Source organism: Carica papaya, chromosome 2 (assembly GCF_054855325.1).
Source record: "Carica papaya isolate Zhongbai chromosome 2, ASM5485532v1, whole genome shotgun sequence".
Classification (NCBI taxonomy): Eukaryota; Viridiplantae; Streptophyta; class Magnoliopsida; order Brassicales; family Caricaceae; genus Carica; species Carica papaya.
In genome coordinates, this window is record NC_142310.1 from 7,485,024 (window position 1) to 7,508,795 (window position 23,772).

At 29.8% G+C, this 23,772-nt stretch overlaps 2 protein-coding genes across 2 annotated transcripts; both read left to right on the forward strand.

Moving 5' to 3' along the window:
- The first annotated feature begins 6,100 nt into the window (after positions 1 to 6,100).
- LOC148268726 (uncharacterized) lies at positions 6,101 to 7,531 on the forward strand. Its single transcript, XM_088212305.1, has 3 exons — positions 6,101 to 6,552; positions 7,116 to 7,221; positions 7,334 to 7,531. Exons 1-3 carry the CDS (start codon positions 6,301 to 6,303, stop codon positions 7,351 to 7,353), a joined length of 378 nt encoding a protein of 125 aa, XP_088068431.1. The 5' UTR covers positions 6,101 to 6,300; the 3' UTR covers positions 7,354 to 7,531.
- Positions 7,532 to 10,717: 3,186 nt separating this feature from the next.
- LOC148268727 (uncharacterized) lies at positions 10,718 to 12,148 on the forward strand. The gene is made up of 3 exons (XM_088212306.1): positions 10,718 to 11,169; positions 11,733 to 11,838; positions 11,951 to 12,148. The coding sequence occupies exons 1-3, from the start codon at positions 10,918 to 10,920 to the stop codon at positions 11,968 to 11,970; spliced, it is 378 nt and encodes a 125-aa protein (XP_088068432.1). The 5' UTR covers positions 10,718 to 10,917; the 3' UTR covers positions 11,971 to 12,148.
- The last annotated feature ends 11,624 nt before the right edge of the window (positions 12,149 to 23,772 follow it).

Consider the following 23,772-nt stretch of genomic DNA (forward strand, 5'->3'; position numbering starts at 1 on the left):
TGAATCTGGGCCGTCCGTGCACGAGAATCTGGGCCGTCCGTGCACACGTTTGATCTGGGCCATCCGTGCGCGCGGGAACGGATCTGGGCCGTCCGATCGCGCGCACGCGGATCGCCCACGTTGCCCGTCCCCTGGTCAGTTTTTCCTTGCCACGCGGCGCGTCCTGGTTGGCCGGGGCTGCTGACCGGGCCGCTGACGTGGCTGCTGACGTGGCACAACTTTTCTAAATTGCGTTTTGACTCCCGGTTTCCGATTTTCTTTTCAAAAACACCCCCAGAATCCAAATTTTCACCCATTTTTCCCAAAATCAATTTCAATTAAATCCAAATAATATTTTTTTACCCAATTTTATCATTATTATTATTTTTATTTTCATAAAATTAAATTAAATCAAATCAAATTAAATTAATTAAAAATAAAAAAAATCAAATAATTACAAAATAAAAATCATAACACTTGGGTGTTACAATAATAATCAATAACTATATAATATTTAATTTTCTCATAAGACCAAATATTTTTTTTTAATAATACACTCTAAATTTGTAATTCTATCTTTTTGCCACTAATCCCACCTACTTAATATTAATTGATCAATCTATCTTATACATATATACCTTTTGCTTCCAGTAATATATATGTGTATATATATATATATATATATATATTTAGTGTAAGAATTTTATATATCAAGTAGCATGAGAAGTAACCTCAAAAGTATAAATAGAGTCCATAGCCAAACTCACTTAAAACACGAGAAAAAAAGTATGAAATCCAAGACCGTAAAGAAAAATAGAAGCTACAACATATAAATGGTAAATATATGGGTGGCCCTTTTTGGCCCTAGTGACTATTGCAACCCAAGAGGGAGGAGTGAATTGGCTCTATTTATTTTTAGTTTAATCAAGTAAATAAAAACTATAAACGATATAAAAATTAAAAGAGTTAGATTAGAGAGTGCAAGTATAATTTTTATAGAGGTTTAACCACCTAGGTATATCTACATCATTTCTTTAAGCCAACACTTAAGTATTTCACTAAGCTTCAAGAAGCTCATTTAAATGCTAGTTTACAGTGCTTAGCTCACTTTCACAGGAGATTCGCCATCTGCCATAAAAGGCTCTTTCATCCATAACCATTTCAGACTTTTCCACAAGATTTTCTTTCTTATACCAGGGTTTCTCTCTTATAAGAGCTTCTTACTTTTTCATAATATTTTTTCTCTCTTTTGAAAGAGTTTTTCTCTCTTTTAGAAGAGCTCCACACTTTTAACAAGAGTTTCTCTCTCTCACAAGGGTTTCTTAATCTTCCACAAGAGCATATCTCTCTCGCAAGAGCTTATCCCTCGTTTACTAGAGCTTCACACTCTTTTGCAATAGTTTCTCTCTCTTATTTAGTCTACATTAGGATCAAAACAAGAGCATGCTGATTTGGAGCAAAATTTTTTAGTCAATAATACTATGGACTGAGAATTAGACTATTTAAGCTTTTTTCAAGTCCAATCTAGATTTAATAGTTAGGTTCAATCTAATTTTTTAGACTAGCTTAAAAAATGAAAAACCATATTTTAAACTGCAGAAATGAAGGCTTAGACTAAAAAAAAGGAGTAAATACTGATTAGATTATCCAAGTTGAAACTCTGAAAAAATTTATAAATGCATGAACCCATAAAGCTTCCTATATATGACAGATTAAAAATAACTAGATGAAAAGCAAAATTAAACTCAAGCAACGAAAGATGCTACTAGTACTGAATAAGTTGAGCCCTTATATTGAGCTAAATAATCACCCATTTTTCTGATGACAATTTAATGTATCATAATATCCATCATTCAAATTTTTTATGTTCATATAAAGATCACATATCATAATAATAAATTATAATATAAAAATTTATAAGGTCCATGATCCCACCAACTCAAATACACTGAACCTACATGTGTTATGATACATTTCTAATGCCTCGAGCTCAAAACTATTGTCATAGCAACCTTAAAATCCAGATCACTAATACTCAAAGTTCAAGCTTAAATATCAGTAGCATATGAGTTAAATACTTACATGAAATTTAAGAATCACATATCTTCTATAAAAAAAAAAAAAAATTGGAGTATCGCAAACAACATAAAAACACTTTAATTAAAGTTAGAAGAATCATTTACCTTTGACAACGTCCAAAAATGGAGGGATGACTTTGGGTTTTATGGCTTGAGTTAGTACTATATAAGTCAACTTGAAATGTAACTCAAGTGTTTACGTGTTGCTCAAGGATGCAACATTTTAATTGAAGAGTGTTTTCCAATTTAGCCTAGGATAAAAGCTTGTTAGTCAAGAGTGCCTATTATGGTTTTTAAAAGGGTGATGAGATTTTAATTGTAGGGAATAAAGGTCGTGGCCTATATTTTTATGGATGAAACCTTTCATGCTTTTATGATGGTTTGAAATATCTTTTAGGCTTGATATGAACAACTAACTTTTTTGTGTTTCTTTTAACTTAGTTTTCTAATAATCAAATTTATGGTTTACAGAAGGGTGTTACTGCTCAAATTAACTACAATTAGTTCTAGGTAATTTTTTTTTTTTTAACATATAAAAAGGAAGATATGATTTTTCTTGTACTTCAATTATCACTTATAAAATATATAGAGAAAGGTTTGAGAGAGAGCTTGACAATCTAAAACACCGAGAAGGTCAGTATATGGTGGTGATAAATAACAGGCTAGAGAGATCATTAGATCGGTTATACCAAAAGTTTAAGATGATAGGAAATAAATCAATTAATTATTTACAGTTTATTACAACTAAGCAAATCAAGTTCAAAGCATAGATTAAGTAGGTACATACTAAATCTTGTGCAAAATATAATATTTAATAGAAAGATAGCAATTGGATAAAAAAATAATAATAATTTCAGTCAATTATTTATATTATAATAAAATATAATGAAAAGTTTTTCAAAATTAGCAGGATAACAAACATCTATAAGAAAAATAATTTTAGGAATAAATTTAAGAAGTATATGAATGTATTCTTTCAAATAGTCTTTCTAAGACAATGAACATGAATAAAATAAGTAGCTTATTCATCCATTATAATTTCTTCAAAATCAAACTCGTTTTTTTTCTTACAGAACATAAAAGAATTAATAAGAATAATGTCTCCAATTAAATTTTATTTTCTTCGTATTCAATAAGGTACTCCAAATGAAAAAAAAAATACGAATAACATTTCAAATGATTAATAAGTTCTTCACATACCTGAGTTAAAATTCAAAAGTTCAATTTAATATGATTGGTAAATATAGAATTAATCAAGTCAATATTTATAATTATATTATATAAATTAAGTAACATATCTAACGTAAATAAATATTAAAAAAACTAAAAAAAAACAGGATATCGAACAAGTATAATGAAGATCACGTTCTGAGTAATCATAGTTGCTCATTTAAGTTCAAAAATTTTATAAGTCATAATATAAAATGAAACTTATTTTTTTCACAACCTACATAAAAGACTCAATTTTAAGTTATTTATTCTTAACACATATTTCAATTGTTCTTTAGTAACACTTAATTAGTCTTCTTCTTCGGCGTTAAGAAGAAACAACTCATAAAATTGGCTGCTCTATTTTTGTAAGTCAAATTTTCACTAAAATAAACTATAAAACTTCTCAAAATTTTAATTATAAATTGAACTAAAGACTAGGCGATAAATGTCCATTAATTAAAAAAAAAAACTAACTCTTTACCATTTTTCTTTATCTTTAGGTACAAAAAATAAAATCTAAATGTTTGATGTTAATACTTTCAAATGTTTAATCTTGAGTCATGAGGTTTAAAAGAAAAAACCTTGGAAAAGGCCTATGCTGGAAAAATCTCACAAGACTCAAGACTATATTACACTTGTTTCAACTTGGTAAGGCTTTGCTCATGCCATTTATTGCAACATCCTTTTCTACTATGGATTTGTCCTTCTTAGATGGCTAATATAAGGACATGTATTAATTGTTATGTGATGGAATATAAGATACTTTCTCAATTTATTTTTTGAATTTTGATTCTATTTATGTTTGATGTATAAATACATGTGAAAATAGTGATGCATATTTTGTTAAAAAAAATTAGAGGAACTTCAATTATAAAATAGTGAATATAATAAATATATCTTTAAGTTTAATTAATTTTTAACTCAACATACACAAAATATTGGCTCCTTATATGATCTATCTCACTAGCATCTTGAGGAGCTCTCAAATTGTCATACATCTTCCCTCTTTATTTCCTCTTTTTGGCTAAAATAAACAACTTTACTATTTCATAAAGTGTTCTCAAAACGCTTTTCATCATCTCTTTCACTTTAAAATATTTCTAAATACTCTTTCTTGTTTGAATATAAATTGTCTTCATAGGCATTCATTTGCTAGAGAAAGGAAACCAACGAAGAAAGACCTCTAACTACAGAAAATTTTCTCATTAGAAGTTCATATATATTTACTTTTTATGTATGACCTACATAAATTTTACGAGAGAGTAAAAAAAATGTTATGTCATTTTAATTCTCTAACAAGAATTTGATTCGACTCTAAATTATTCCAAAATTATATATAATATTTCTTCAAAAAACATTCATAAAACATCCATATTTGTTTCGTTAAACCCTAATTGACTATTTTACGAAAAATTACCATTCTAAATTCTTACCAATTAAAATAGAGATTTTCAATTCAATCTCTAGTTAAAATCCATCCCTACTATGATGATTTATGATTTACAGTTTTTTAAGGGACAATGTTAGTCATCATGTCAATAACATTTCTTGAAGTGTAAATCTTTTCCAACTTCAACATTCGTTTTTCTCTCTCCTTATGGATTTGAAAATGTTTTGAGATTGGTTAATATCTATTAAGTTCATATATTGCTACACGAGATTCATAATCTTCTTTTTTCAAACCCAATCACGAAAACTTTTTGATTATTAAAAGATAAAAAATCTCCATTAAAAAACATATATAGTATTTTAAGTTTAATTTAAATAAAATTTTAAAAATCACTAGAAAAATAGAGATTATATTTGAAAAATAGAGATTATATTTTAAATACTTGTATTATTTTTGTTATCTAATATTAATATATTCATACATCATAAAAAAAAAGACATTAATACTAAATTTATAGTATTTTTTGCAAAAAATCTTCTTTAAACTAATTAGACAGCTTATTTTAGTTCAAAAAGTATAATTATTTTACTTAATATATAATGCCCATTTATAATATTACATCAGTTTTTTTAATAAATTTTGTACAAATTTTTATATGTAAAGCATTACTAGAATAGTAAATATATATTGATAAGAACATTTAGCTCAAATGGTCTAGCACTTGAATGAAAAAGTTATAATTGTGTTTTAAATCTTATGCTCAATTATATATATATATATATATGCACACGCACACATATTATCCTAGCCATGAAATATTTTGGAAGCTAAATCCTATCGCAATAAATATAGATATGTATAATCATAAATATTAAATTTTTTGGTAAGTAATATTTATATATAATATAATATTTGTATTAAAATAGTTAGTCGTTTGGCATTTAATACTATCAGATTTATTACCGAAAATACTTTTCCATCATAACTCATTTATATAAGAATTTATATTTACAATATAAACCCTTAATTTTATTAATATTATGAAGAAGCCATTAACTTATTTCTAGAAATTCTTTTATACCCCTCATCATAATTAATTCCTAATCTTAAAATTTTTAGGTTAATTTTTCTAAATAATTAAAATTTAAGGACATGAGATAGAAAAATTTTAAAATTATTAATTCTAAATTTATAAAAAAATTAACTATTAACTCAATTAACTGCAATCGTTTTATTAAAATAATAAATTTTATATTTTTTTATTTATTTCTGTTACAAGATAATAACTTTAAAAAATATTTTTACTGTGAAGAAATAAAAATGAAATAGGACAAAATTAAAAGAATTTTGATGAATAAAAGGTTTCATTATTGATAGATATTTCTATTAAAATGTCAATAGGGGCAAAACTGAAGAAGATCTTGAGAGTTGGGGTGGGAAATAGAAAATAAAGAAAGAGGGTACTTGTATTTGCAAATTTCAAATTTATCAAGACCTTTTTAGCAATTTGATTTTACTAAGTTACCCCTAGGTTTGACCTATAAAATGGCAGGTCTGCCCACTATTCCATTCACGCAAATTAAAAACAACGGCGTTTGTTCCTTGTCCAAATAATTCATTATTATCCCTCTCACACCAACGATGGAGCCATATCCACCTCCACCAGCGAATGAAGCCCCGGCTAACAATAATGAAAGGCTAGTGCTTCATTCAACCTATCCGCCATCACTGGAAACGTTGGCGATAATCGAACAAAAAATTTTGAATCGCCGACATAGGAGACAACCTGGGAGTACAAGCATATTTTACGACATGACGAACTCTTCATATCGTTGGCTACTCCCTGGTTGGTTAGCAGAGGAGAGGCGTATGGTCACTGGACGGATCTACAGGGTAAGCGTATATACTTTTTAATTATATCTGCTACTTTCATTTGATTTTGTTTAATTTTCTTTTATTCATTAATAAAATGTTATAATAAACTGTGTGTATGTCTGCGTGTGTATGTGTGTGTATATATATATATATATCATGGTTTCGTGCCGCGGTGAGCAAGAAAAGAGGGCCGTCTCGACGGAAGGAGAAAGACCTGCAACGGCAGAGACTACTCACCCTCTTCTTGTTCTAAGCCCGTCTATTAGGAGTCGAGGAAGCCTGGTATCCTAAGAGGGATCCCTCAAAATAGAGAAGTGTGATATTTACATGTATCTTCTCTAAGAGAGGTTTCATAACTATTAGCTAACTTCTTTCAATTTAAATAACTAAATTGATTATTACACTGAGAGATTTCTATTGTTCCATAATTTGATGTTACGAGAGTTAACTCATTCATATAATCAAGTTCTTCTTATTAATAATTATTATATATATTTTTTGAAAAATTAAAAAAATTTATTAATTTTGAAATAGTAATTAAATATCTTATAAATTAACTTCATTTATTTTAATTTATGTAGTATTATTACGACCTGAATGCAAGAATGTATTATAGTAAGTTTGAAGTACTTCAAGTTTGGGATGAGGCCGGACTAGTTCTCGTTGATGATAAAGACGAGGAGGAAGGTACATATCTTTAAGTTTTAGTATACAAGTTTAATACTGTCAGTATGTGTATATATATATACATCATATATCTATCATAATTAATTAATACAACTTACTTTTTCTATTACAGGAGGATCAGGGAATCATTAAGCCGCTAAACATGCATCTAATTATTTGACTTCTAGGAGGAAAAAACTTGCATACATATTGTTTTGTTCAGTAGTACATTATGCAAGAATCTTATATTGAATTTCATTGTAATCTTATAAAAATATTAGTAATGAAGTATGAGATCTTATTTGAACATTGTATGTATAATAATTTGAAGTTGGTTTATCATCTCTCGGCTATCTTTAGATATATATATATATGTATAAAATATGAGAAAATAATAACTTTTAAGTGAGAAAGTTATTTCTCAAAAATTCTTATTAAATTAAAAAATAAGATATAGAATCACAAAAAATACCTTAAGAACTATGAACCAAACATTACAAGTGAGTCTCAAGTTTAGAGAAGAAAAACTAAAAATAAGAGAAATTTATGGTAATAAATAATATGAATATTTGTGTGTGTGAGTATGTCCAAAGAGAGATATTTAACTACTCAAATAATGAAACTGAAAATTAATTTCGAGATTCTAAAACAATAATACTAAAGGCCTAGTCTTTTAAATCTTTTAATCTTCATTGTTTCCTTCCATCTAGTATGTTGATTGTGTTTTAGTTGTATAATATTAGGTCTGTAAATTTTTCTTGTAATTTAAATTACTCAGTTTTTTTTTGAAAACATGATGTATCTCTGTCTTTATAGTTTTTAATATTGTTTTATACAACTTGGCTGTTTTATAAAGTTAAAAATTCTTATGATATATTATGATATAAAGATATAATATAAAATGATAGACGTGTATAGTAAAAGTAAAATAATGTACTTGAAATACCTAATAATAAATTATAAAAAAGATGATAAAATCCTCGAAAATAAGAAGATTATCTATTCTCTTTTCAGAAATAAATTTATTACTTTACTAACATATGGTAAGTAATATATATCTAAGAATTGTAAAATTTTATTACCATATTTTTTTATGATTACTGTTTCTCGACTAATTTTTACAAAGCAAAAATGCTTCTGAACTCGAAAAAAAATACACTTCTTCACATCAATAAAGTGCATCTAAGAATTTTTTTAAAGCGCGACTTATGCCTTCTTTAAAGTGGTGAAATTGTGGTATATATCTCTGCTTAGATAAACTATTCTTTCTTTCCTTATTGATATATTTCATTATGAGTTTTTTTATCATTACAATAAATGGTGTCTTTCTTTGTTTTTCGTTGTTAAATTCATCTGACAATATTTTAAATGTTACTCGTTGATAAAAGTCATCTTATTTTTTTTAAAAAATAATTTCTCAAAGTACTATTTACAAAAATAGTTTAAATAACAATCAATTCAAAATGAAAAAATGAACAAAAATGTAGAATTTCAAAAAAGAGATAAAAATTAATAATGTAGAAAAAAAAACTTATCAAAGGTTAAAACAATAAAAGCTCTAAAAGATCATATGGCAAATCAGTTTATTTTATATACATTCAATCGTTTCACATATACATTTAGTAGAGTTCACTAGATTATTTATGCATATACATAAAATATTACTAGATTATTTGACGAGCTCTCAAATTGTTGTACATTTTTCCTTTTTGTTTCCTCTTTTTAGCTAAAATAAATGGTTTCACTATTTCCACAACGTGTTCTCAAAATACTTTTCATCCTCTCTTTCTCTTCACAATGTTTCTAAATACAATTTCTTGTTTGAATATAAATCATTTTTATGGGTATTCATTTGCTTGAAAAAAGAAAAGCAATTAGAAAAGACCTCTGATTACATATATTTTTTTCATTAGAAGTTCATATATATTTACCTTTTACGTATGACCTATATAAATTTTATGAGAGAGTAAAAAAAAAATATTATGTCATTTCAATTGCCTAACAAGAATTTGGTTCAACTCTAAATTATTCCAAATTTATATGTAATATTTCGTCAAGAAACATTCATAAAACATCCATATTTATTCCATTAAATCCTAATTGACTATTTTACGAAAAATTGTCATTCTAAATTCTTACCAATTAAAGTAGAGATTTTCAATTCAATCTCTAGTTAAAATCCATCCCCACTATAATCATTTATGATTTACAGTTTTTTAAGGGACAATGTTAGTCATCATGCCAATAACATTTCTTGAAGTGTGAATCTTTTCCAACTTCAACATTTGTTTTTCTCTCTCCTTATGGATTTCAAAATGTTTTGAGATTGGTTAATATCTATTAAGTTCATATATTACTACACAAGATTCATAATCTTCTGTTTTCAAACCCAATCAGGAAAACTCTTTGATTATTAAAAAATAAAAAATATCCATTAAAATATATATTTTGTATTTTAAGTTTAATTTAAATAAAATTTTAAAAATCAATAAAAAAATAGAGATTATATTTTAAATACTTGTATTATTTTTGTTATCTAATATTAATATATTCATACATCATAAAAAAAAAGACATTAATACTAAATTTATAGTATTTTTTGCAAAAAATCTTCTTTAAACTAATTAGACAGCTTATTTTAGTTCAAAAAGTATAATTATTTTACTTAATATATAATGCCCATTTATAATATTACATCAGTTTTTTTAATAAATTTTGTACAAATTTTTATATGTAAAGCATTACTAGAATAGTAAATATATATTGATAAGAACATTTAGCTCAAATGGTCTAGCACTTGAATGAAAAAGTTATAATTGTGTTTTAAATCTTATGCTCAATTATATATATATATATATATGCACACGCACACATATTATCCTAGCCATGAAATATTTTGGAAGCTAAATCCTATCGCAATAAATATAGATATGTATAATCATAAATATTAAATTTTTTGGTAAGTAATATTTATATATAATATAATATTTGTATTAAAATAGTTAGTCGTTTGGCATTTAATACTATCAGATTTATTACCGAAAATACTTTTCCATCATAACTCATTTATATAAGAATTTATATTTACAATATAAACCCTTAATTTTATTAATATTATGAAGAAGCCATTAACTTATTTCTAGAAATTCTTTTATACCCCTCATCATAATTAATTCCTAATCTTAAAATTTTTAGGTTAATTTTTCTAAATAATTAAAATTTAAGGACATGAGATAGAAAAATTTTAAAATTATTAATTCTAAATTTATAAAAAAATTAACTATTAACTCAATTAACTGCAATCGTTTTATTAAAATAATAAATTTTATATTTTTTTATTTATTTCTGTTACAAGATAATAACTTTAAAAAATATTTTTACTGTGAAGAAATAAAAATGAAATAGGACAAAATTAAAAGAATTTTGATGAATAAAAGGTTTCATTATTGATAGATATTTCTATTAAAATGTCAATAGGGGCAAAACTGAAGAAGATCTTGAGAGTTGGGGTGGGAAATAGAAAATAAAGAAAGAGGGTACTTGTATTTGCAAATTTCAAATTTATCAAGACCTTTTTAGCAATTTGATTTTACTAAGTTACCCCTAGGTTTGACCTATAAAATGGCAGGTCTGCCCACTATTCCATTCACGCAAATTAAAAACAACGGCGTTTGTTCCTTGTCCAAATAATTCATTATTATCCCTCTCACACCAACGATGGAGCCATATCCACCTCCACCAGCGAATGAAGCCCCGGCTAACAATAATGAAAGGCTAGTGCTTCATTCAACCTATCCGCCATCACTGGAAACGTTGGCGATAATCGAACAAAAAATTTTGAATCGCCGACATAGGAGACAACCTGGGAGTACAAGCATATTTTACGACATGACGAACTCTTCATATCGTTGGCTACTCCCTGGTTGGTTAGCAGAGGAGAGGCGTATGGTCACTGGACGGATCTACAGGGTAAGCGTATATACTTTTTAATTATATCTGCTACTTTCATTTGATTTTGTTTAATTTTCTTTTATTCATTAATAAAATGTTATAATAAACTGTGTGTATGTCTGCGTGTGTATGTGTGTGTATATATATATATATATCATGGTTTCGTGCCGCGGTGAGCAAGAAAAGAGGGCCGTCTCGACGGAAGGAGAAAGACCTGCAACGGCAGAGACTACTCACCCTCTTCTTGTTCTAAGCCCGTCTATTAGGAGTCGAGGAAGCCTGGTATCCTAAGAGGGATCCCTCAAAATAGAGAAGTGTGATATTTACATGTATCTTCTCTAAGAGAGGTTTCATAACTATTAGCTAACTTCTTTCAATTTAAATAACTAAATTGATTATTACACTGAGAGATTTCTATTGTTCCATAATTTGATGTTACGAGAGTTAACTCATTCATATAATCAAGTTCTTCTTATTAATAATTATTATATATATTTTTTGAAAAATTAAAAAAATTTGTTAATTTTGAAATAGTAATTAAATATCTTATAAATTAACTTCATTTATTTTAATTTATGTAGTATTATTACGACCTGAATGCAAGAATGTATTATAGTAAGTTTGAAGTACTTCAAGTTTGGGATGAGGCCGGACTAGTTCTCGTTGATGATAAAGACGAGGAGGAAGGTACATATCTTTAAGTTTTAGTATACAAGTTTAATACTGTCAGTATGTGTGTATATATATACATCATATATCTATCATAATTAATTAATACAACTTACTTTTTCTATTACAGGAGGATCAGGGAATCATTAAGCCGCTAAACATGCATCTAATTATTTGACTTCTAGGAGGAAAAAACTTGCATACATATTGTTTTGTTCAGTAGTACATTATGCAAGAATCTTATATTGAATTTCATTGTAATCTTATAAAAATATTAGTAATGAAGTATGAGATCTTATTTGAACATTGTATGTATAATAATTTGAAGTTGGTTTATCATCTCTCGGCTATCTCTAGATATATATATATATATATATATATATATATATATATAAGATATGAAAAAATAATAATCTTTAAGTGAGAAAGTTATTTCTCAAAAATTCTTATTAAATTAAAAAATAAGATATAGAATCACAAAAAATACTTTAAGAAATATGAACCAAACACTAGAAATAAGTCTCAAATTTAGAGAAGAAAAACTAAAAATAAGAGAAACTTATGGTCATAAATAAGATGAACGATTGTGTGTGTGTATGTCTATAGAGAGATATTTAGCTACTCAAATAATGAAACTGAATATTAATTTCGAGATTCTAAAGTAATAATACTAAAGGCCTAGTTTTTTAAATCTTTTAATCTTCATTGTTTCCTTCCATCTAGTATGTTGATTGTGTTTTAGTTGTATAATATTAGGTTTGCAAATTTTTCTTGTAATTTAAATTTTTCAGTTTTTTTTAAAACATGATGTATCTCTGTCTTTATAGTTTTTAATATTATTTTATACAACTTGGTTGTTTTGTAAAGTTAAAAATTCTTATTATATATTATTATAAAATGATGGACATATATATATAGTAAAAATAAAACGATGTACTTGAAATACCTAACAAAAAGTTAGTAAAAAAGATGGTAAAATCCTCGAAAATAAGAAGATTATCTATTCTCTTTATAGAAAAAATTTATTACTTTACTAACATATGGTAAGCAATATATATCTAAGAATTGTAAAATTTTATTACCATATTTGTTAATGATTATTGTTTCTCGACTAATTTTCACAAAGCAAAAATACTTATGAACTCGATAAAAAACATACTTCTTCACATCAATAAAGTGCATCTAGGAGTTTTTTTGAAGCGCGAATTATGCCTTCTTTAAAGTAATAAAATTGTGGTATATATATCTTCTTAGATAAACTATTATTTCCTTTAATCTTAAATAATAATACTAAATGCCTAGTCTTTTAAATCTTTTAATCTTCATTGTTTCCTTCCATCTAGTATGTTGATTGTGTTTTAGTTGTATAATATTAGGTTTGCAAATTTTTCTTATAATTTAAATTTTTCAGTTTTTTTTTTAAACATGATGTATCTCTGTCTTTATAGTTTTTAATATTGTTTTATACAACTTGGTTGTTTTGTAAAGTTAAAAATTCTTATTATATATTATTATAAAATGATGGACATATATATATATAGTAAAAATAAAACGATGTACTTGAAATACCTAACAAAAAGTTAGTAAAAAAGATGGTAAAATCCTCGAAAATAAGAAGATTATCTATTCTCTTTATAGAAAAAATTTATTACTTTACTAACATATAGTAAGCAATATATATCTAAGAATTGTAAAATTTTATTACCATATTTGCTTATGATTACTGTTTCTCGACTAATTTTCACAAAGTAAAAGTACTTCTGAACTCGATAAAAAATGTATTCTTCACACCAATAAAGTGCATCTAAGAGTTTTTTTGAAGTGCGAATTATGCCTTCTTCAAAGTAGTTAAATTGTGGTATATATATCTTCTTAGATAAACTATTATTTCCTTCCTTATTGATGTATTTCATTATGAGTTTTTTTATCATTACAATAAGCGGTGTCTTTCTTTGTTTCTCGTTGTTAATTCACCCGATAATATTTTAAGTGTTACTCGTTAGTAAAAGTTATCTTATTTTTTAACAAAATAATCTTTCAAGTTATTATTTACAAAAATAGTTTAAAGAACAATCAATTCAAAAGAAGAAGACGAACAAAAATGTATAATTTCAAAAAAGAGATAAAAATAAGTAGCATAGAAAAAAAAAAAAAAACTTATCAAGGATAAAAATAATAAAGGGTGTACAAGATCATACGACAGATCAGGTTAATTTATATATATTTAATTGTTTCACAAATACATTTAATAGAATTCATTAGATTATTTATGGTACATGTATAAAATATTGCATAAGGTATTATTTAGGATGTATCAAGATTTGGGGAAGAAGAGGAAAAAAAAAACAATTGAAATAATATATAGTCAACCTAGAAGAGGAGAATCCGCAATCTGCCATGTCAAAAAATTTAATAGAAAATGTATTTTTTATGATTATTTTATGGGTCTCTTAAAAATTAGTGGTTACGACTCTACATATAAATAGTTTCCTTAAATTGGCACTGACGGCTTGTGGTGGTGGTGAGGCCACGAAGTATTTAGTCAGTAAGTAATTTTTATATGCTTTTGCAGCTCTTTTAAACTATCTAAATATTTTTAACCAATGATAAAATAAATATCCATGTAAAGGACTGAAATATTTTCGTAGATTTTTGTATAAAAATTTGAATACCTTAATTTGCAAGAGAAATGAAATTTTAATTTAAGTATATACATGGATAGGCTTCTATCTGTTCTTAATCTCTGGGATACAACCATGTAATTAAACTAAGATGCATTAATTATCCCTTCATGGACATCTAATGATTGGAAAGAGAAGAATAACACGGTCCTTGTCAACCATCATACACAAATGTGAAATTAATATCTTCTACCAAAATGACAATATATTATTCCAAAATAAGCATGTGTTATAACCTCGAAAAGCTTACTTATTTCTTCTTTAGCTTATTTCTAAGAAACTATTTTATCGTAATTAATTTTTAATTTCAAAATTTTTAAGTTAATTTTTTTAAATGATTAAAAGATAAGGATTTGGAGATATAAAAACTTTAAAATGATTAATTCTAAATTTATATAAATAAATAAATAAATAATAGTTAAGTATTGAATCAATTAACCTCATTTTCCTTAGTAACAGAGTAATCGTTGACTAATTTTTTATCTACAAAAATTAATTGAAAAATATTTTTACTCTTAAAGAATACAAATGAAATAGGAGAAAATTAGAAGAGTTTTGATGAATAGAATGCTTTATTATTGATGGATATTTCAATTAAAATGTGTATAGGTGCAAAACTGAAGATGATCTTGAAAGTTGGGGACTATAGAAAATTTACATTTATCTATACATTAATTCATTACTATTCCTCTAGCACCAGCTTTCTCATCCTCAGCAATGGAGTCCCATGCAGCTCCACCAGCAAACGAAGCCAGGTTTACAATAACAAAAGACCGGTGCTTTACTCAATCTTGCCGCGGTTGCTGAAAACACCAGCAAAAATTATATATATATATACACGTATATATCTTCTTTAAAAGAAGTTGCAAGTTTACTAGTTAAACTTCTTTCAAGTAAAATAATCAAACTGATTTTTGAACTAACAGATTTATAATGGTTAATATTTTAAAATAATAATAATTAACTCGTTATACCATTCAAACTCATCTTACTAATTGTTATTATATATATTTTTAAAAAATTTTAAAAAAATTTGTTAATTTTAGAGTAACTATTAAATATCTTCAATTAATTCTCGCTGTAACGATCCCGAAAATTCAAAAGAAAATATATAATAATTTAAGTACGGAAGCGAAATAAAATGTTAAGATTTACATCCTTTACACAATAACTTAAAAGTACTAAACAAACATTACGCAATGAATCATCTGAAAGAAACACGAGAAATGAGAAAAGTAAATGAAAATTCAAAGTATCTAGCATTTACTCGCAATTTTCTTGCGGATCGAGCTCGGAAACCAGGTACTTTTAATCTGAAATGGTTAAATAAGGGGTGAGCTATACTAACCCAGTAAGGACATCACACTATATCACCGGCACAAAAGTAAATGTTAGTAAAAAATAAAAAACAAGCAATAGAGCACTAAATTTAAACCAATACTTTCATCAAAATAAAATCATTTACCATTTTACTTACCATTGAAAAATTTATGAAAACAAATTATAGAATCAATAATGTCATACAGATCATAACTTTATGCACGATCAGCAACATAGAACATATTATAAATTCGCATTTATTAACAATAAACTAAATCATAACCGTTTCTCATTTCACCAGCCTACTAGTATCCATGGAAATCCATAGGGGTGTCCCCGTTACACGTGAACTCTTTCCCTTAACAATCTTAATTACATAGTCGACCCCATACCTCGTCCGGTATGAGCGCCAAGACATTAAATCTCAATACTCCGTCCGATATGAGGGTGAAGCGACCAACCCCATACTTCGTCTAGTATGGGGGCCAAATGACCAAGTCTCCATACCCCGTCCGGTATTAGACAAAGTTTACGGTAGGGTTCCCTATGAACCCGGTCTGTTCACCATCTCTCAAGATATCTAATGAGGCTGTCGTCTTATCTGTTTATTTGATCACACCCCTTTCCTGTTTTTTCTTAGTTTCCGTTACCAAATCAAATATAATCATATAAACATATAAGCATGCATCAGGTAATGCAATCATGTCTCAAATCTCAAAATCAAATAGTTATCAAGTAAGACAGTAATATACGCATTTAAACCTTAAAATAGATAAATCAGATATCATCATGCTTTTAGAGTGTAAAATAATATCACCAGAGAACAATGTCCGATTCGGGCTCTATTAGCAATTCGTAATTAACTATGCACATCTATTTAATTTGTACAAAATACCGTATTATTATTTATTCAAACTTCAATTCTATGATAGGAAATAGGATGAGGGATCCTTACTTGATTTGACGCTGAAAAGCTAAATGGTTTACTGCACCTACTGGTGGTCCCTAGGTTCCCTGAATTTTTCTTCAGGAACTGAAACGTGCTTACGGTACCTACAAATGTCCCAAATAAACCCAAAAATTAGTCCCATGACCTACTCGGCCAATTTTAAAAATCCAGCACGGCAACTCCGCCGTGCTCCGATGACGGCGGTGATCCGCCTCGGGTTAACTATTTTCGGCGATTGGGTTGTCTTCTCCGACGAGGGATTCTGGCAGCTAGGGTTAGGGTTTGGGTGCAGATGGAGTTATTTATACCCATCCGCTTTTGATCTAGGTCGTCCATCGCTTTTGATCTGAATCATCCTATCGTAATTAAATAGGAAGTGAATCTGAACTGTTCATCGCAATTCAATATGGGACGTCCGTGCGTGCAAGAACAGACCTCAGTTATTCGATCGCGCACACGCGCAACTCCCACGTGGCTCCCCCCCCCCCCCCCCGGCGTGGCCTCCCGCATCAGCGCCTTTGCCACCTGGCGCATCCTATTTGGTCGGGGCTTCTGATCGGGCATCTGACGTGGCATAATTTTTTAAATTACGTTTTGACTCCCGGTTTCATTTTTTTTTTTCAAAAATACCTTTAGAATCCAAATTTTCACCCTTTTTTTCCCAAAATTATTTTCAATTTAATCCTTAATTAATTTTTTTTACCCTTTTCTTTTTCATTAAATTAAATTAAATTAATAAATAATTATATTTATTAAAAAAATAAAAATAAAAAATTAAATGTTGGGTGTTACACCCTCTATGCTAATTTTTATTGTATTATTATAATTTAAATGCGATAATGTACCATATTTGGTTCGAAGTGATGCGTGTTTAGAATTGAATGAGAATTATTCTTATTGATGATATAGACAAGCAATAAGGTATATATCTCTAAATTTTAAAATATAAGTTTAATACTATCAGTATATGTACATATCTATATAGATAATATTTAACTAATTTAATTTATAGTTTTTATTACAAAAACAACGAATGGTTAAATTATTTACCATGCATCTAATAACTTAATTTTTAAGAGGAAAACAATCTATATACATTTTATTTTATTTTTGAGATTACAAGACTTACATAACTAGATCTGAAGATATGTATATATTAGAGTTAATATTTTAATTAATAATATATTTGCAAGAATTTTATATTGAAATATGATTGTAACTTTTGATAGATATCAATGATGAAAGATGAGAAACTATTTACGATTGCACATATAATAATGTAAGGTTGGTTGAACATCTCTTCATTATCTCTAGTTATATGTGTGTGTGTGTGTAAGTATGGTTTGACAAATAAAAAGTTGTCTTTAGAAAACTTTTATTGAATACAAAAACAGATATAGAATCACCCAGAAACATGTTAGGAACCTTAAGCCAAATACTATAAATAAGACCCAAGTTTAGAGAATAAGAATAAGAGAAAGTTATTGGTAATAAGTAAGACAAGCATAAATATATAGCACTCAAACAATTGAATTGAAAATGAGCTTACATATTCTAAAAAGGTTAAGACTAATGACCTATTTGAAAATGTGTCGTATCCCATTAAAGAAAAAATAAAAGGGAAGACATTGATTTTCTTGTTGCTTTACGTTCTACAGTGTGAAGACATTGAATTTACATATATCACAATGGTAAGGAAATGATTTTGTTTTTCTTTTCACCTTTAGTCCCACAATGAAAAGAAATTTTTTTTTTAATTTCATTTTCTCATTAAATCAAGCAACAAAATGCTAAATAATGTTCATTAGATCCATGAAGATGGCTGGTGCGATGGTTAGTCCAAATGGCATGACCAAGAATTTATAGTGTCCGTATCTGGTCCGAAAACCTAGTTTGGGAATGTCTTTTGCCTTGATCTTTACCTGATGGTAACCTGAACGCAAGTCTATTTTGGAGAAGATTTTGGCACCCTACAACTGATCAAAAAGGTCATCGATCCTGGAGAGGGGATACTTGTTCTTGATCGTGACCCTATTCAGTCCTCTATAGTCAATACATAACCTTAACATCTCATTCTTCTTCCTTATAAATGTGACCCCAGTACCCCATGGAGACACACTATGTCCGATGAACCTACTATTATATAATTCATTGATCTATTTTCCTAACTCCTCTATCTCAACACAGCTCATGCGACAAGGGACAGCCGAAATAGGCTGAGTGTCTGGTTTAAGGTCTATGGTGAATTCAACTTCTATCTCTACTGACAGTTCGGGTAGTTTATCCAGGAACACATCCAAAAAATCTTAAACTACCGGAATCTCTTGAATATAAATTTCTTTCTTGGGTTTGCTTAGTTAGAGAAAATAGCCGAGTTAAAGCACTTGTTAATAGGAAAAATTACCATGAGAGAAAAAATGTTAGAGAATTTTATTAATTTGTAAATAACTCCTTATTAGGGAGGTTGAATACAAGTTTCTTATGAAAATAATCTAAGGTGGCGTGATACGTCGCTAGCTAGTTTATTCCTAAGATTATATTAAAGTCCCCTATGTCAATCTCTATTAAGTCCACCCTCAATTTTGTATCTGCTATGTTTATGACACAGGCTATATATATAACCTCCCCCAGTAGTGTCTTACTCCCCAAGAGTAGACACAAATAATACAGAATCAAGTTTTTCAGATAATACATTCAAGTTTAATGCAAAAGCATGTGAAACAAATGAATGTGAGGCACCAGTATCAATTAAAATATGTGCAAGATGATTACAGATAGTGTACGTACTCTGTATCACGTCTGGGTTGGCCTCTGCATCCTATTGAGTGAGGTTGTAAGCCTTGTCCTAGATAGGAGGTCTAGTCTGATTCTGATTCCTCGAGCTCCCCCTCGTGTAATGTTATACACTCCCACATATACGGCAGGTATTGTTGAGGTGATAGCAGGGTCGGTCCCCATGGACAGTGTTGGCAAGTCCTGCCCCGTTCTGTTATTGGAATCTAAGGAGGAGCCTGAGTCATTGACCTAGGTCTCTTATTCTGCTGAACAGGTGCAGTAGGTGCTGGTCTGCAGTGTGAAACCGGGGGCTTGAGGTTCCCTACTGCTATAGGAAAAATGCGAAAGTTCCTCTCCACTACTTGTGTTTTGGCCAAAACAGCCGAGTAAGTACTAAACTCGAATATATATAGCTGTTGTCTGATCTCAGGACAGAGGCCCCACTCGAACTTTCTTGCCTTTCTGCCTTTATCCATCATGCTCTCAAGGGAATGTCAGCTCAGCTCTAGGAACTTTCGGGCATATTCTGAGACAGTCATATCACCCTATACTAGGTATGCAAACTCCATTTCTTTCAGATGTCGAAGATGCTCTAGGAGGTATTCTGCATTAAAGGCCATCAAAAAATTTTTCCAAGTGACTGGAACGGGCAAGGTGGCCTGCTTGAATTGCCACCAGCGGCCTGCCTCACCCACTAGTATATAGGTGGCAAATATAACTCTCTGTTTGAGAATCACCCCAAGAGTCGTGAAAGCCTTCTCTATCTCAGCTAACCAGTACTCGGCCTCTTCAAAGAAAAATCTCCCTGCAAAAGTAGATGGATTTAGTCTTTTATAACTCTCATTGTATACTATGTCTATCATGGGAGGAACTGGGTCCGGAAGAGGGACTGGATTGTGCTGGGGATGGACTGGATGACCATGTAGTGGTACTGGACGATACAGCGGAGGCACCGGATTGTACTATGGTGGTGTCGGGTGATGCGATTGGGGTACCGGCCTATACTGTGGTGGTGCTAGGCAGTACTATGGTTGGGACACTGGATCATACTATGGTGGCAGCGGATGGTACTGTGGAGGAGTAGGGTCGTACTGAGGTGGCTCAAGATCCTCCCGCTGCAGGGGTGGCTCAACTTGTGGTAGTAATGAAAGGTCAGGTAGCTCCCTCCTTTCTTCCCAAGCCTGCTGGGTAGCGATGAGTCTCTTCAGCATTTCAAACAATCAGTCAACATCCTCTCGAAGCGAACCCTCCCGAGCTGCTCAGTTTAGTGGGTGTTTTCCTCTCTTCATTTATATGTACTTGTATTTCACAAGGAATGATTGAATGATAATTCATTCTTTGGTATTTCCTAGGGTTTTTTGTGTAAGGAATGGTTCTGAGAAATGAGGCTCTGATACTAACTATAACGACTCGGAACTTGAAATGAATTAAATTATAAATTAAGTGCAGAAATAAAATAATGGTGTTAGGGTTTACATTCCTTACACAATAATTTAGAATATCTAATAGGGTTACGGGAATGATCATTTTTAAAAGAATAACTAATAATCAAAGAAATAAATGAAAAGTAGACAAATTGAACATCCTACTCGCAACCCTCTTGTGGATCGGGATATGAATTTTTGTCCTCTTGATTTGAAATGGAATGAAAGAGTGAGCTACACTAGCCTAACAAGAATGTCACACTACTCACCGATACAGAAATGAACGTTGGCAAAAATTATGAAAACAACTAATGGACCTCTTATTTTAAGTAAATTCATTTATTATAAGTAAAATCATTTATTGTACACTTACCGTAGCGAAAATTTCAAAACTAACCTATAGAGGTAATGACACAAACAATCTCATTATCTCATTTACAATTAACCAGAACAACAATATTTCTTTTTTATCTGCCTACTAGTATCCATGGGGGTTCATAAGGATGTCCCCACAATGCGTGAACCCTTATTCAACATTTTCCATTAACCGGTCGTCCTCATACTCCGTCCGGTATTAGTGCCAAAAATACCATCCTTCAATACATCGTTCGGTATGAGGATGAAACAGGTCATTCTCATACCTCATCTGGTATTCGCGCTAAAGTACAAATCTTCCATACCCTATCTGGTATGAGGCAACATTCACGGTAGGGTTTCCTATGTACCCGATCTGTCCACTATCTCTCAGGATATCCAGTAAAGCTACCATTCATTTACTCACTTAATCAAATAATTTTTCGTTTACATTTAATTTTCAGTTTCACAATTTAACTGTAAATCACGCAAAACAAGTAATATATGCATCAAGAAAACATAACTAAATCATCTTACCAACTCCAGTATATTATCATACATTAAAAACTGTAAAATCAATCAAATAGGATAAACAATGAGTAATAACTAGTTCCGACTCTATTAGTGACCTGTGATTAATTATCGAGATTCTCTAAATTGTACAAAATATCACATTATTTATAATTAAACTTCAATTCCATAAGAGGGAATAAGGTGATGAATTCTTACCCGAATAAGCGTTCGAATACTAAACTTTTGACTGCTTACTGGCGGTTCCTGGGTTTCTTGAATTTTTTTTTGGAGATTAAAACATGCTCCAGGTACCTAGAAATACCCTAAAAAACTAAAAATCAGTGCTATAACATTTTTTTGCCAATTTTGGGATTCCGACATAACGGCGCTGCCGTGCTCCGATGACGGCACCGTCACTCGCGGTGGCAGTTTGTCTTGAGTTTGCTGTTTTCAACCAGTTTCAGCCAATTTTAGTCGGTTTTGTACTTATTCCTGTGAGAAAACACGTTAAAGAACCTCAATTGACCGAAAAAAGTTAAAAAACAGAAGCTTACCAGCGGCGGGGTTTTCTGGTGCGGCGGCTCCGCCGACTCACCTTTGCGGCTGGACATTTTTCTTTGGTTAACCTGTGGGAAACAAAATAGTGAATACAATTGTGAAAAAATTACACGAAACGGGAATCAAAAAGGGCCTCATCAGAGGTAATTTTTTATTTTTTCCGCGGCGGCGTCGCCGGACTTTACCCGCTGTTTCTGGCTCATCCGCCAGTCCTTTTGCTCTGATTTGGCCATGGAAGTGCTCAAAATCGAATTTCAAGCGAATGAAAAAATTTTATTTTTTTGGGCGATCGGAGGTGACTCCGGCACGGCGGCGGGAGGCAGTCGGCTTCTTTCCCGGCAACTGGTTCTTCTTCTCCGACGGGAGGTCTGGCGGCTAGTGTTAGGTTTTAGTGTGAAGTGGGTTATTTATATCCATCTCCTTTTAATCTAAACCATCCATCGCATTTGATCTAAATCGTCTGATTGCGTTTAAATAGGAAGTGAATCTATACTATTCATTGCAATTTGATCTTGGGCATTCGATCGCGTTGAAATAAAAAGTGAATCTGGATCATTCATTGTAATTTGATCTAGACCGTACGATCGTGTTTAAAGGATAAACGAACTCGGACCCACGCGGGAACAAATATGGACCGTCCGATCGCGGTCACACGAATTGCCAGCGTGGCCTTCCGCATGGCACCGCACCAGCGTGCCTTGCTCTGCAACGCGCTCCAATTCGTTGGGACTTCTGACTGAGCGTCCTACGTGGTACATTTTTGCTAAATTACGTTTTGACCCCTAATTTTTTTATTTTTCTTTCAAAAACACCTATAGAACCCAAATTTTTGCCCATTTTTTCCAAATTTGTTTTTAATTTCATCCTCCACCTATTTTTCTTCATTTGTATATTAAATAAAAATTTAAAAATTATATTTGTACATTAACTTTAAATATATTAAAATTAATTCCGGATATTACACTTAAACATTTTATTTTATTTTTGAGATTACAAGACTTGCATAAATAGATATGAAGATATGTATATATTAGAGTTAATATTTTAATTAATAATATATTTGCAAGAATTTTAGATTGAAATTTGATTGTAACTTTTGATAGATATCAATGATGAAAGATGAGAAACAATGTAAGGTTGGTTGAACATCTCTTGGTTATCTCTAGTTATATATGTGTGTGTGTAAGTACGGTTTGACAAATAAAAAATTGTTTCTATTATCGAATACAAAAAGAGATAATAGAATCACCCAAAAACATGTTAGGAACCTTAAGCCAAATACTATAAATATAAATGAGAACCAAGTTTAGAGAATAAGAATAAGAGAAAGTTGAAAATGTAATAAGTAAGACAAGCACTCAAACAATTGAATTGAAAA

Excerpts from the sequence above, each read along its gene's own strand:
- LOC148268726 (XM_088212305.1), top strand. The coding sequence starts at position 6,301 with ATGGAGCCATATCCACCTCCACCAGCGAATGAAGCCCCGGCTAACAAT. Across the intron at positions 6,553-7,115 it reads TCACTGGACGGATCTACAGG|TATTATTACGACCTGAATGC; the intron begins GTAAGCGTATAT and ends TAATTTATGTAG. Across the intron at positions 7,222-7,333 it reads TGATAAAGACGAGGAGGAAG|GAGGATCAGGGAATCATTAA; the intron begins GTACATATCTTT and ends TTTCTATTACAG.
- LOC148268727 (XM_088212306.1), top strand. The coding sequence starts at position 10,918 with ATGGAGCCATATCCACCTCCACCAGCGAATGAAGCCCCGGCTAACAAT. Across the intron at positions 11,170-11,732 it reads TCACTGGACGGATCTACAGG|TATTATTACGACCTGAATGC; the intron begins GTAAGCGTATAT and ends TAATTTATGTAG. Across the intron at positions 11,839-11,950 it reads TGATAAAGACGAGGAGGAAG|GAGGATCAGGGAATCATTAA; the intron begins GTACATATCTTT and ends TTTCTATTACAG.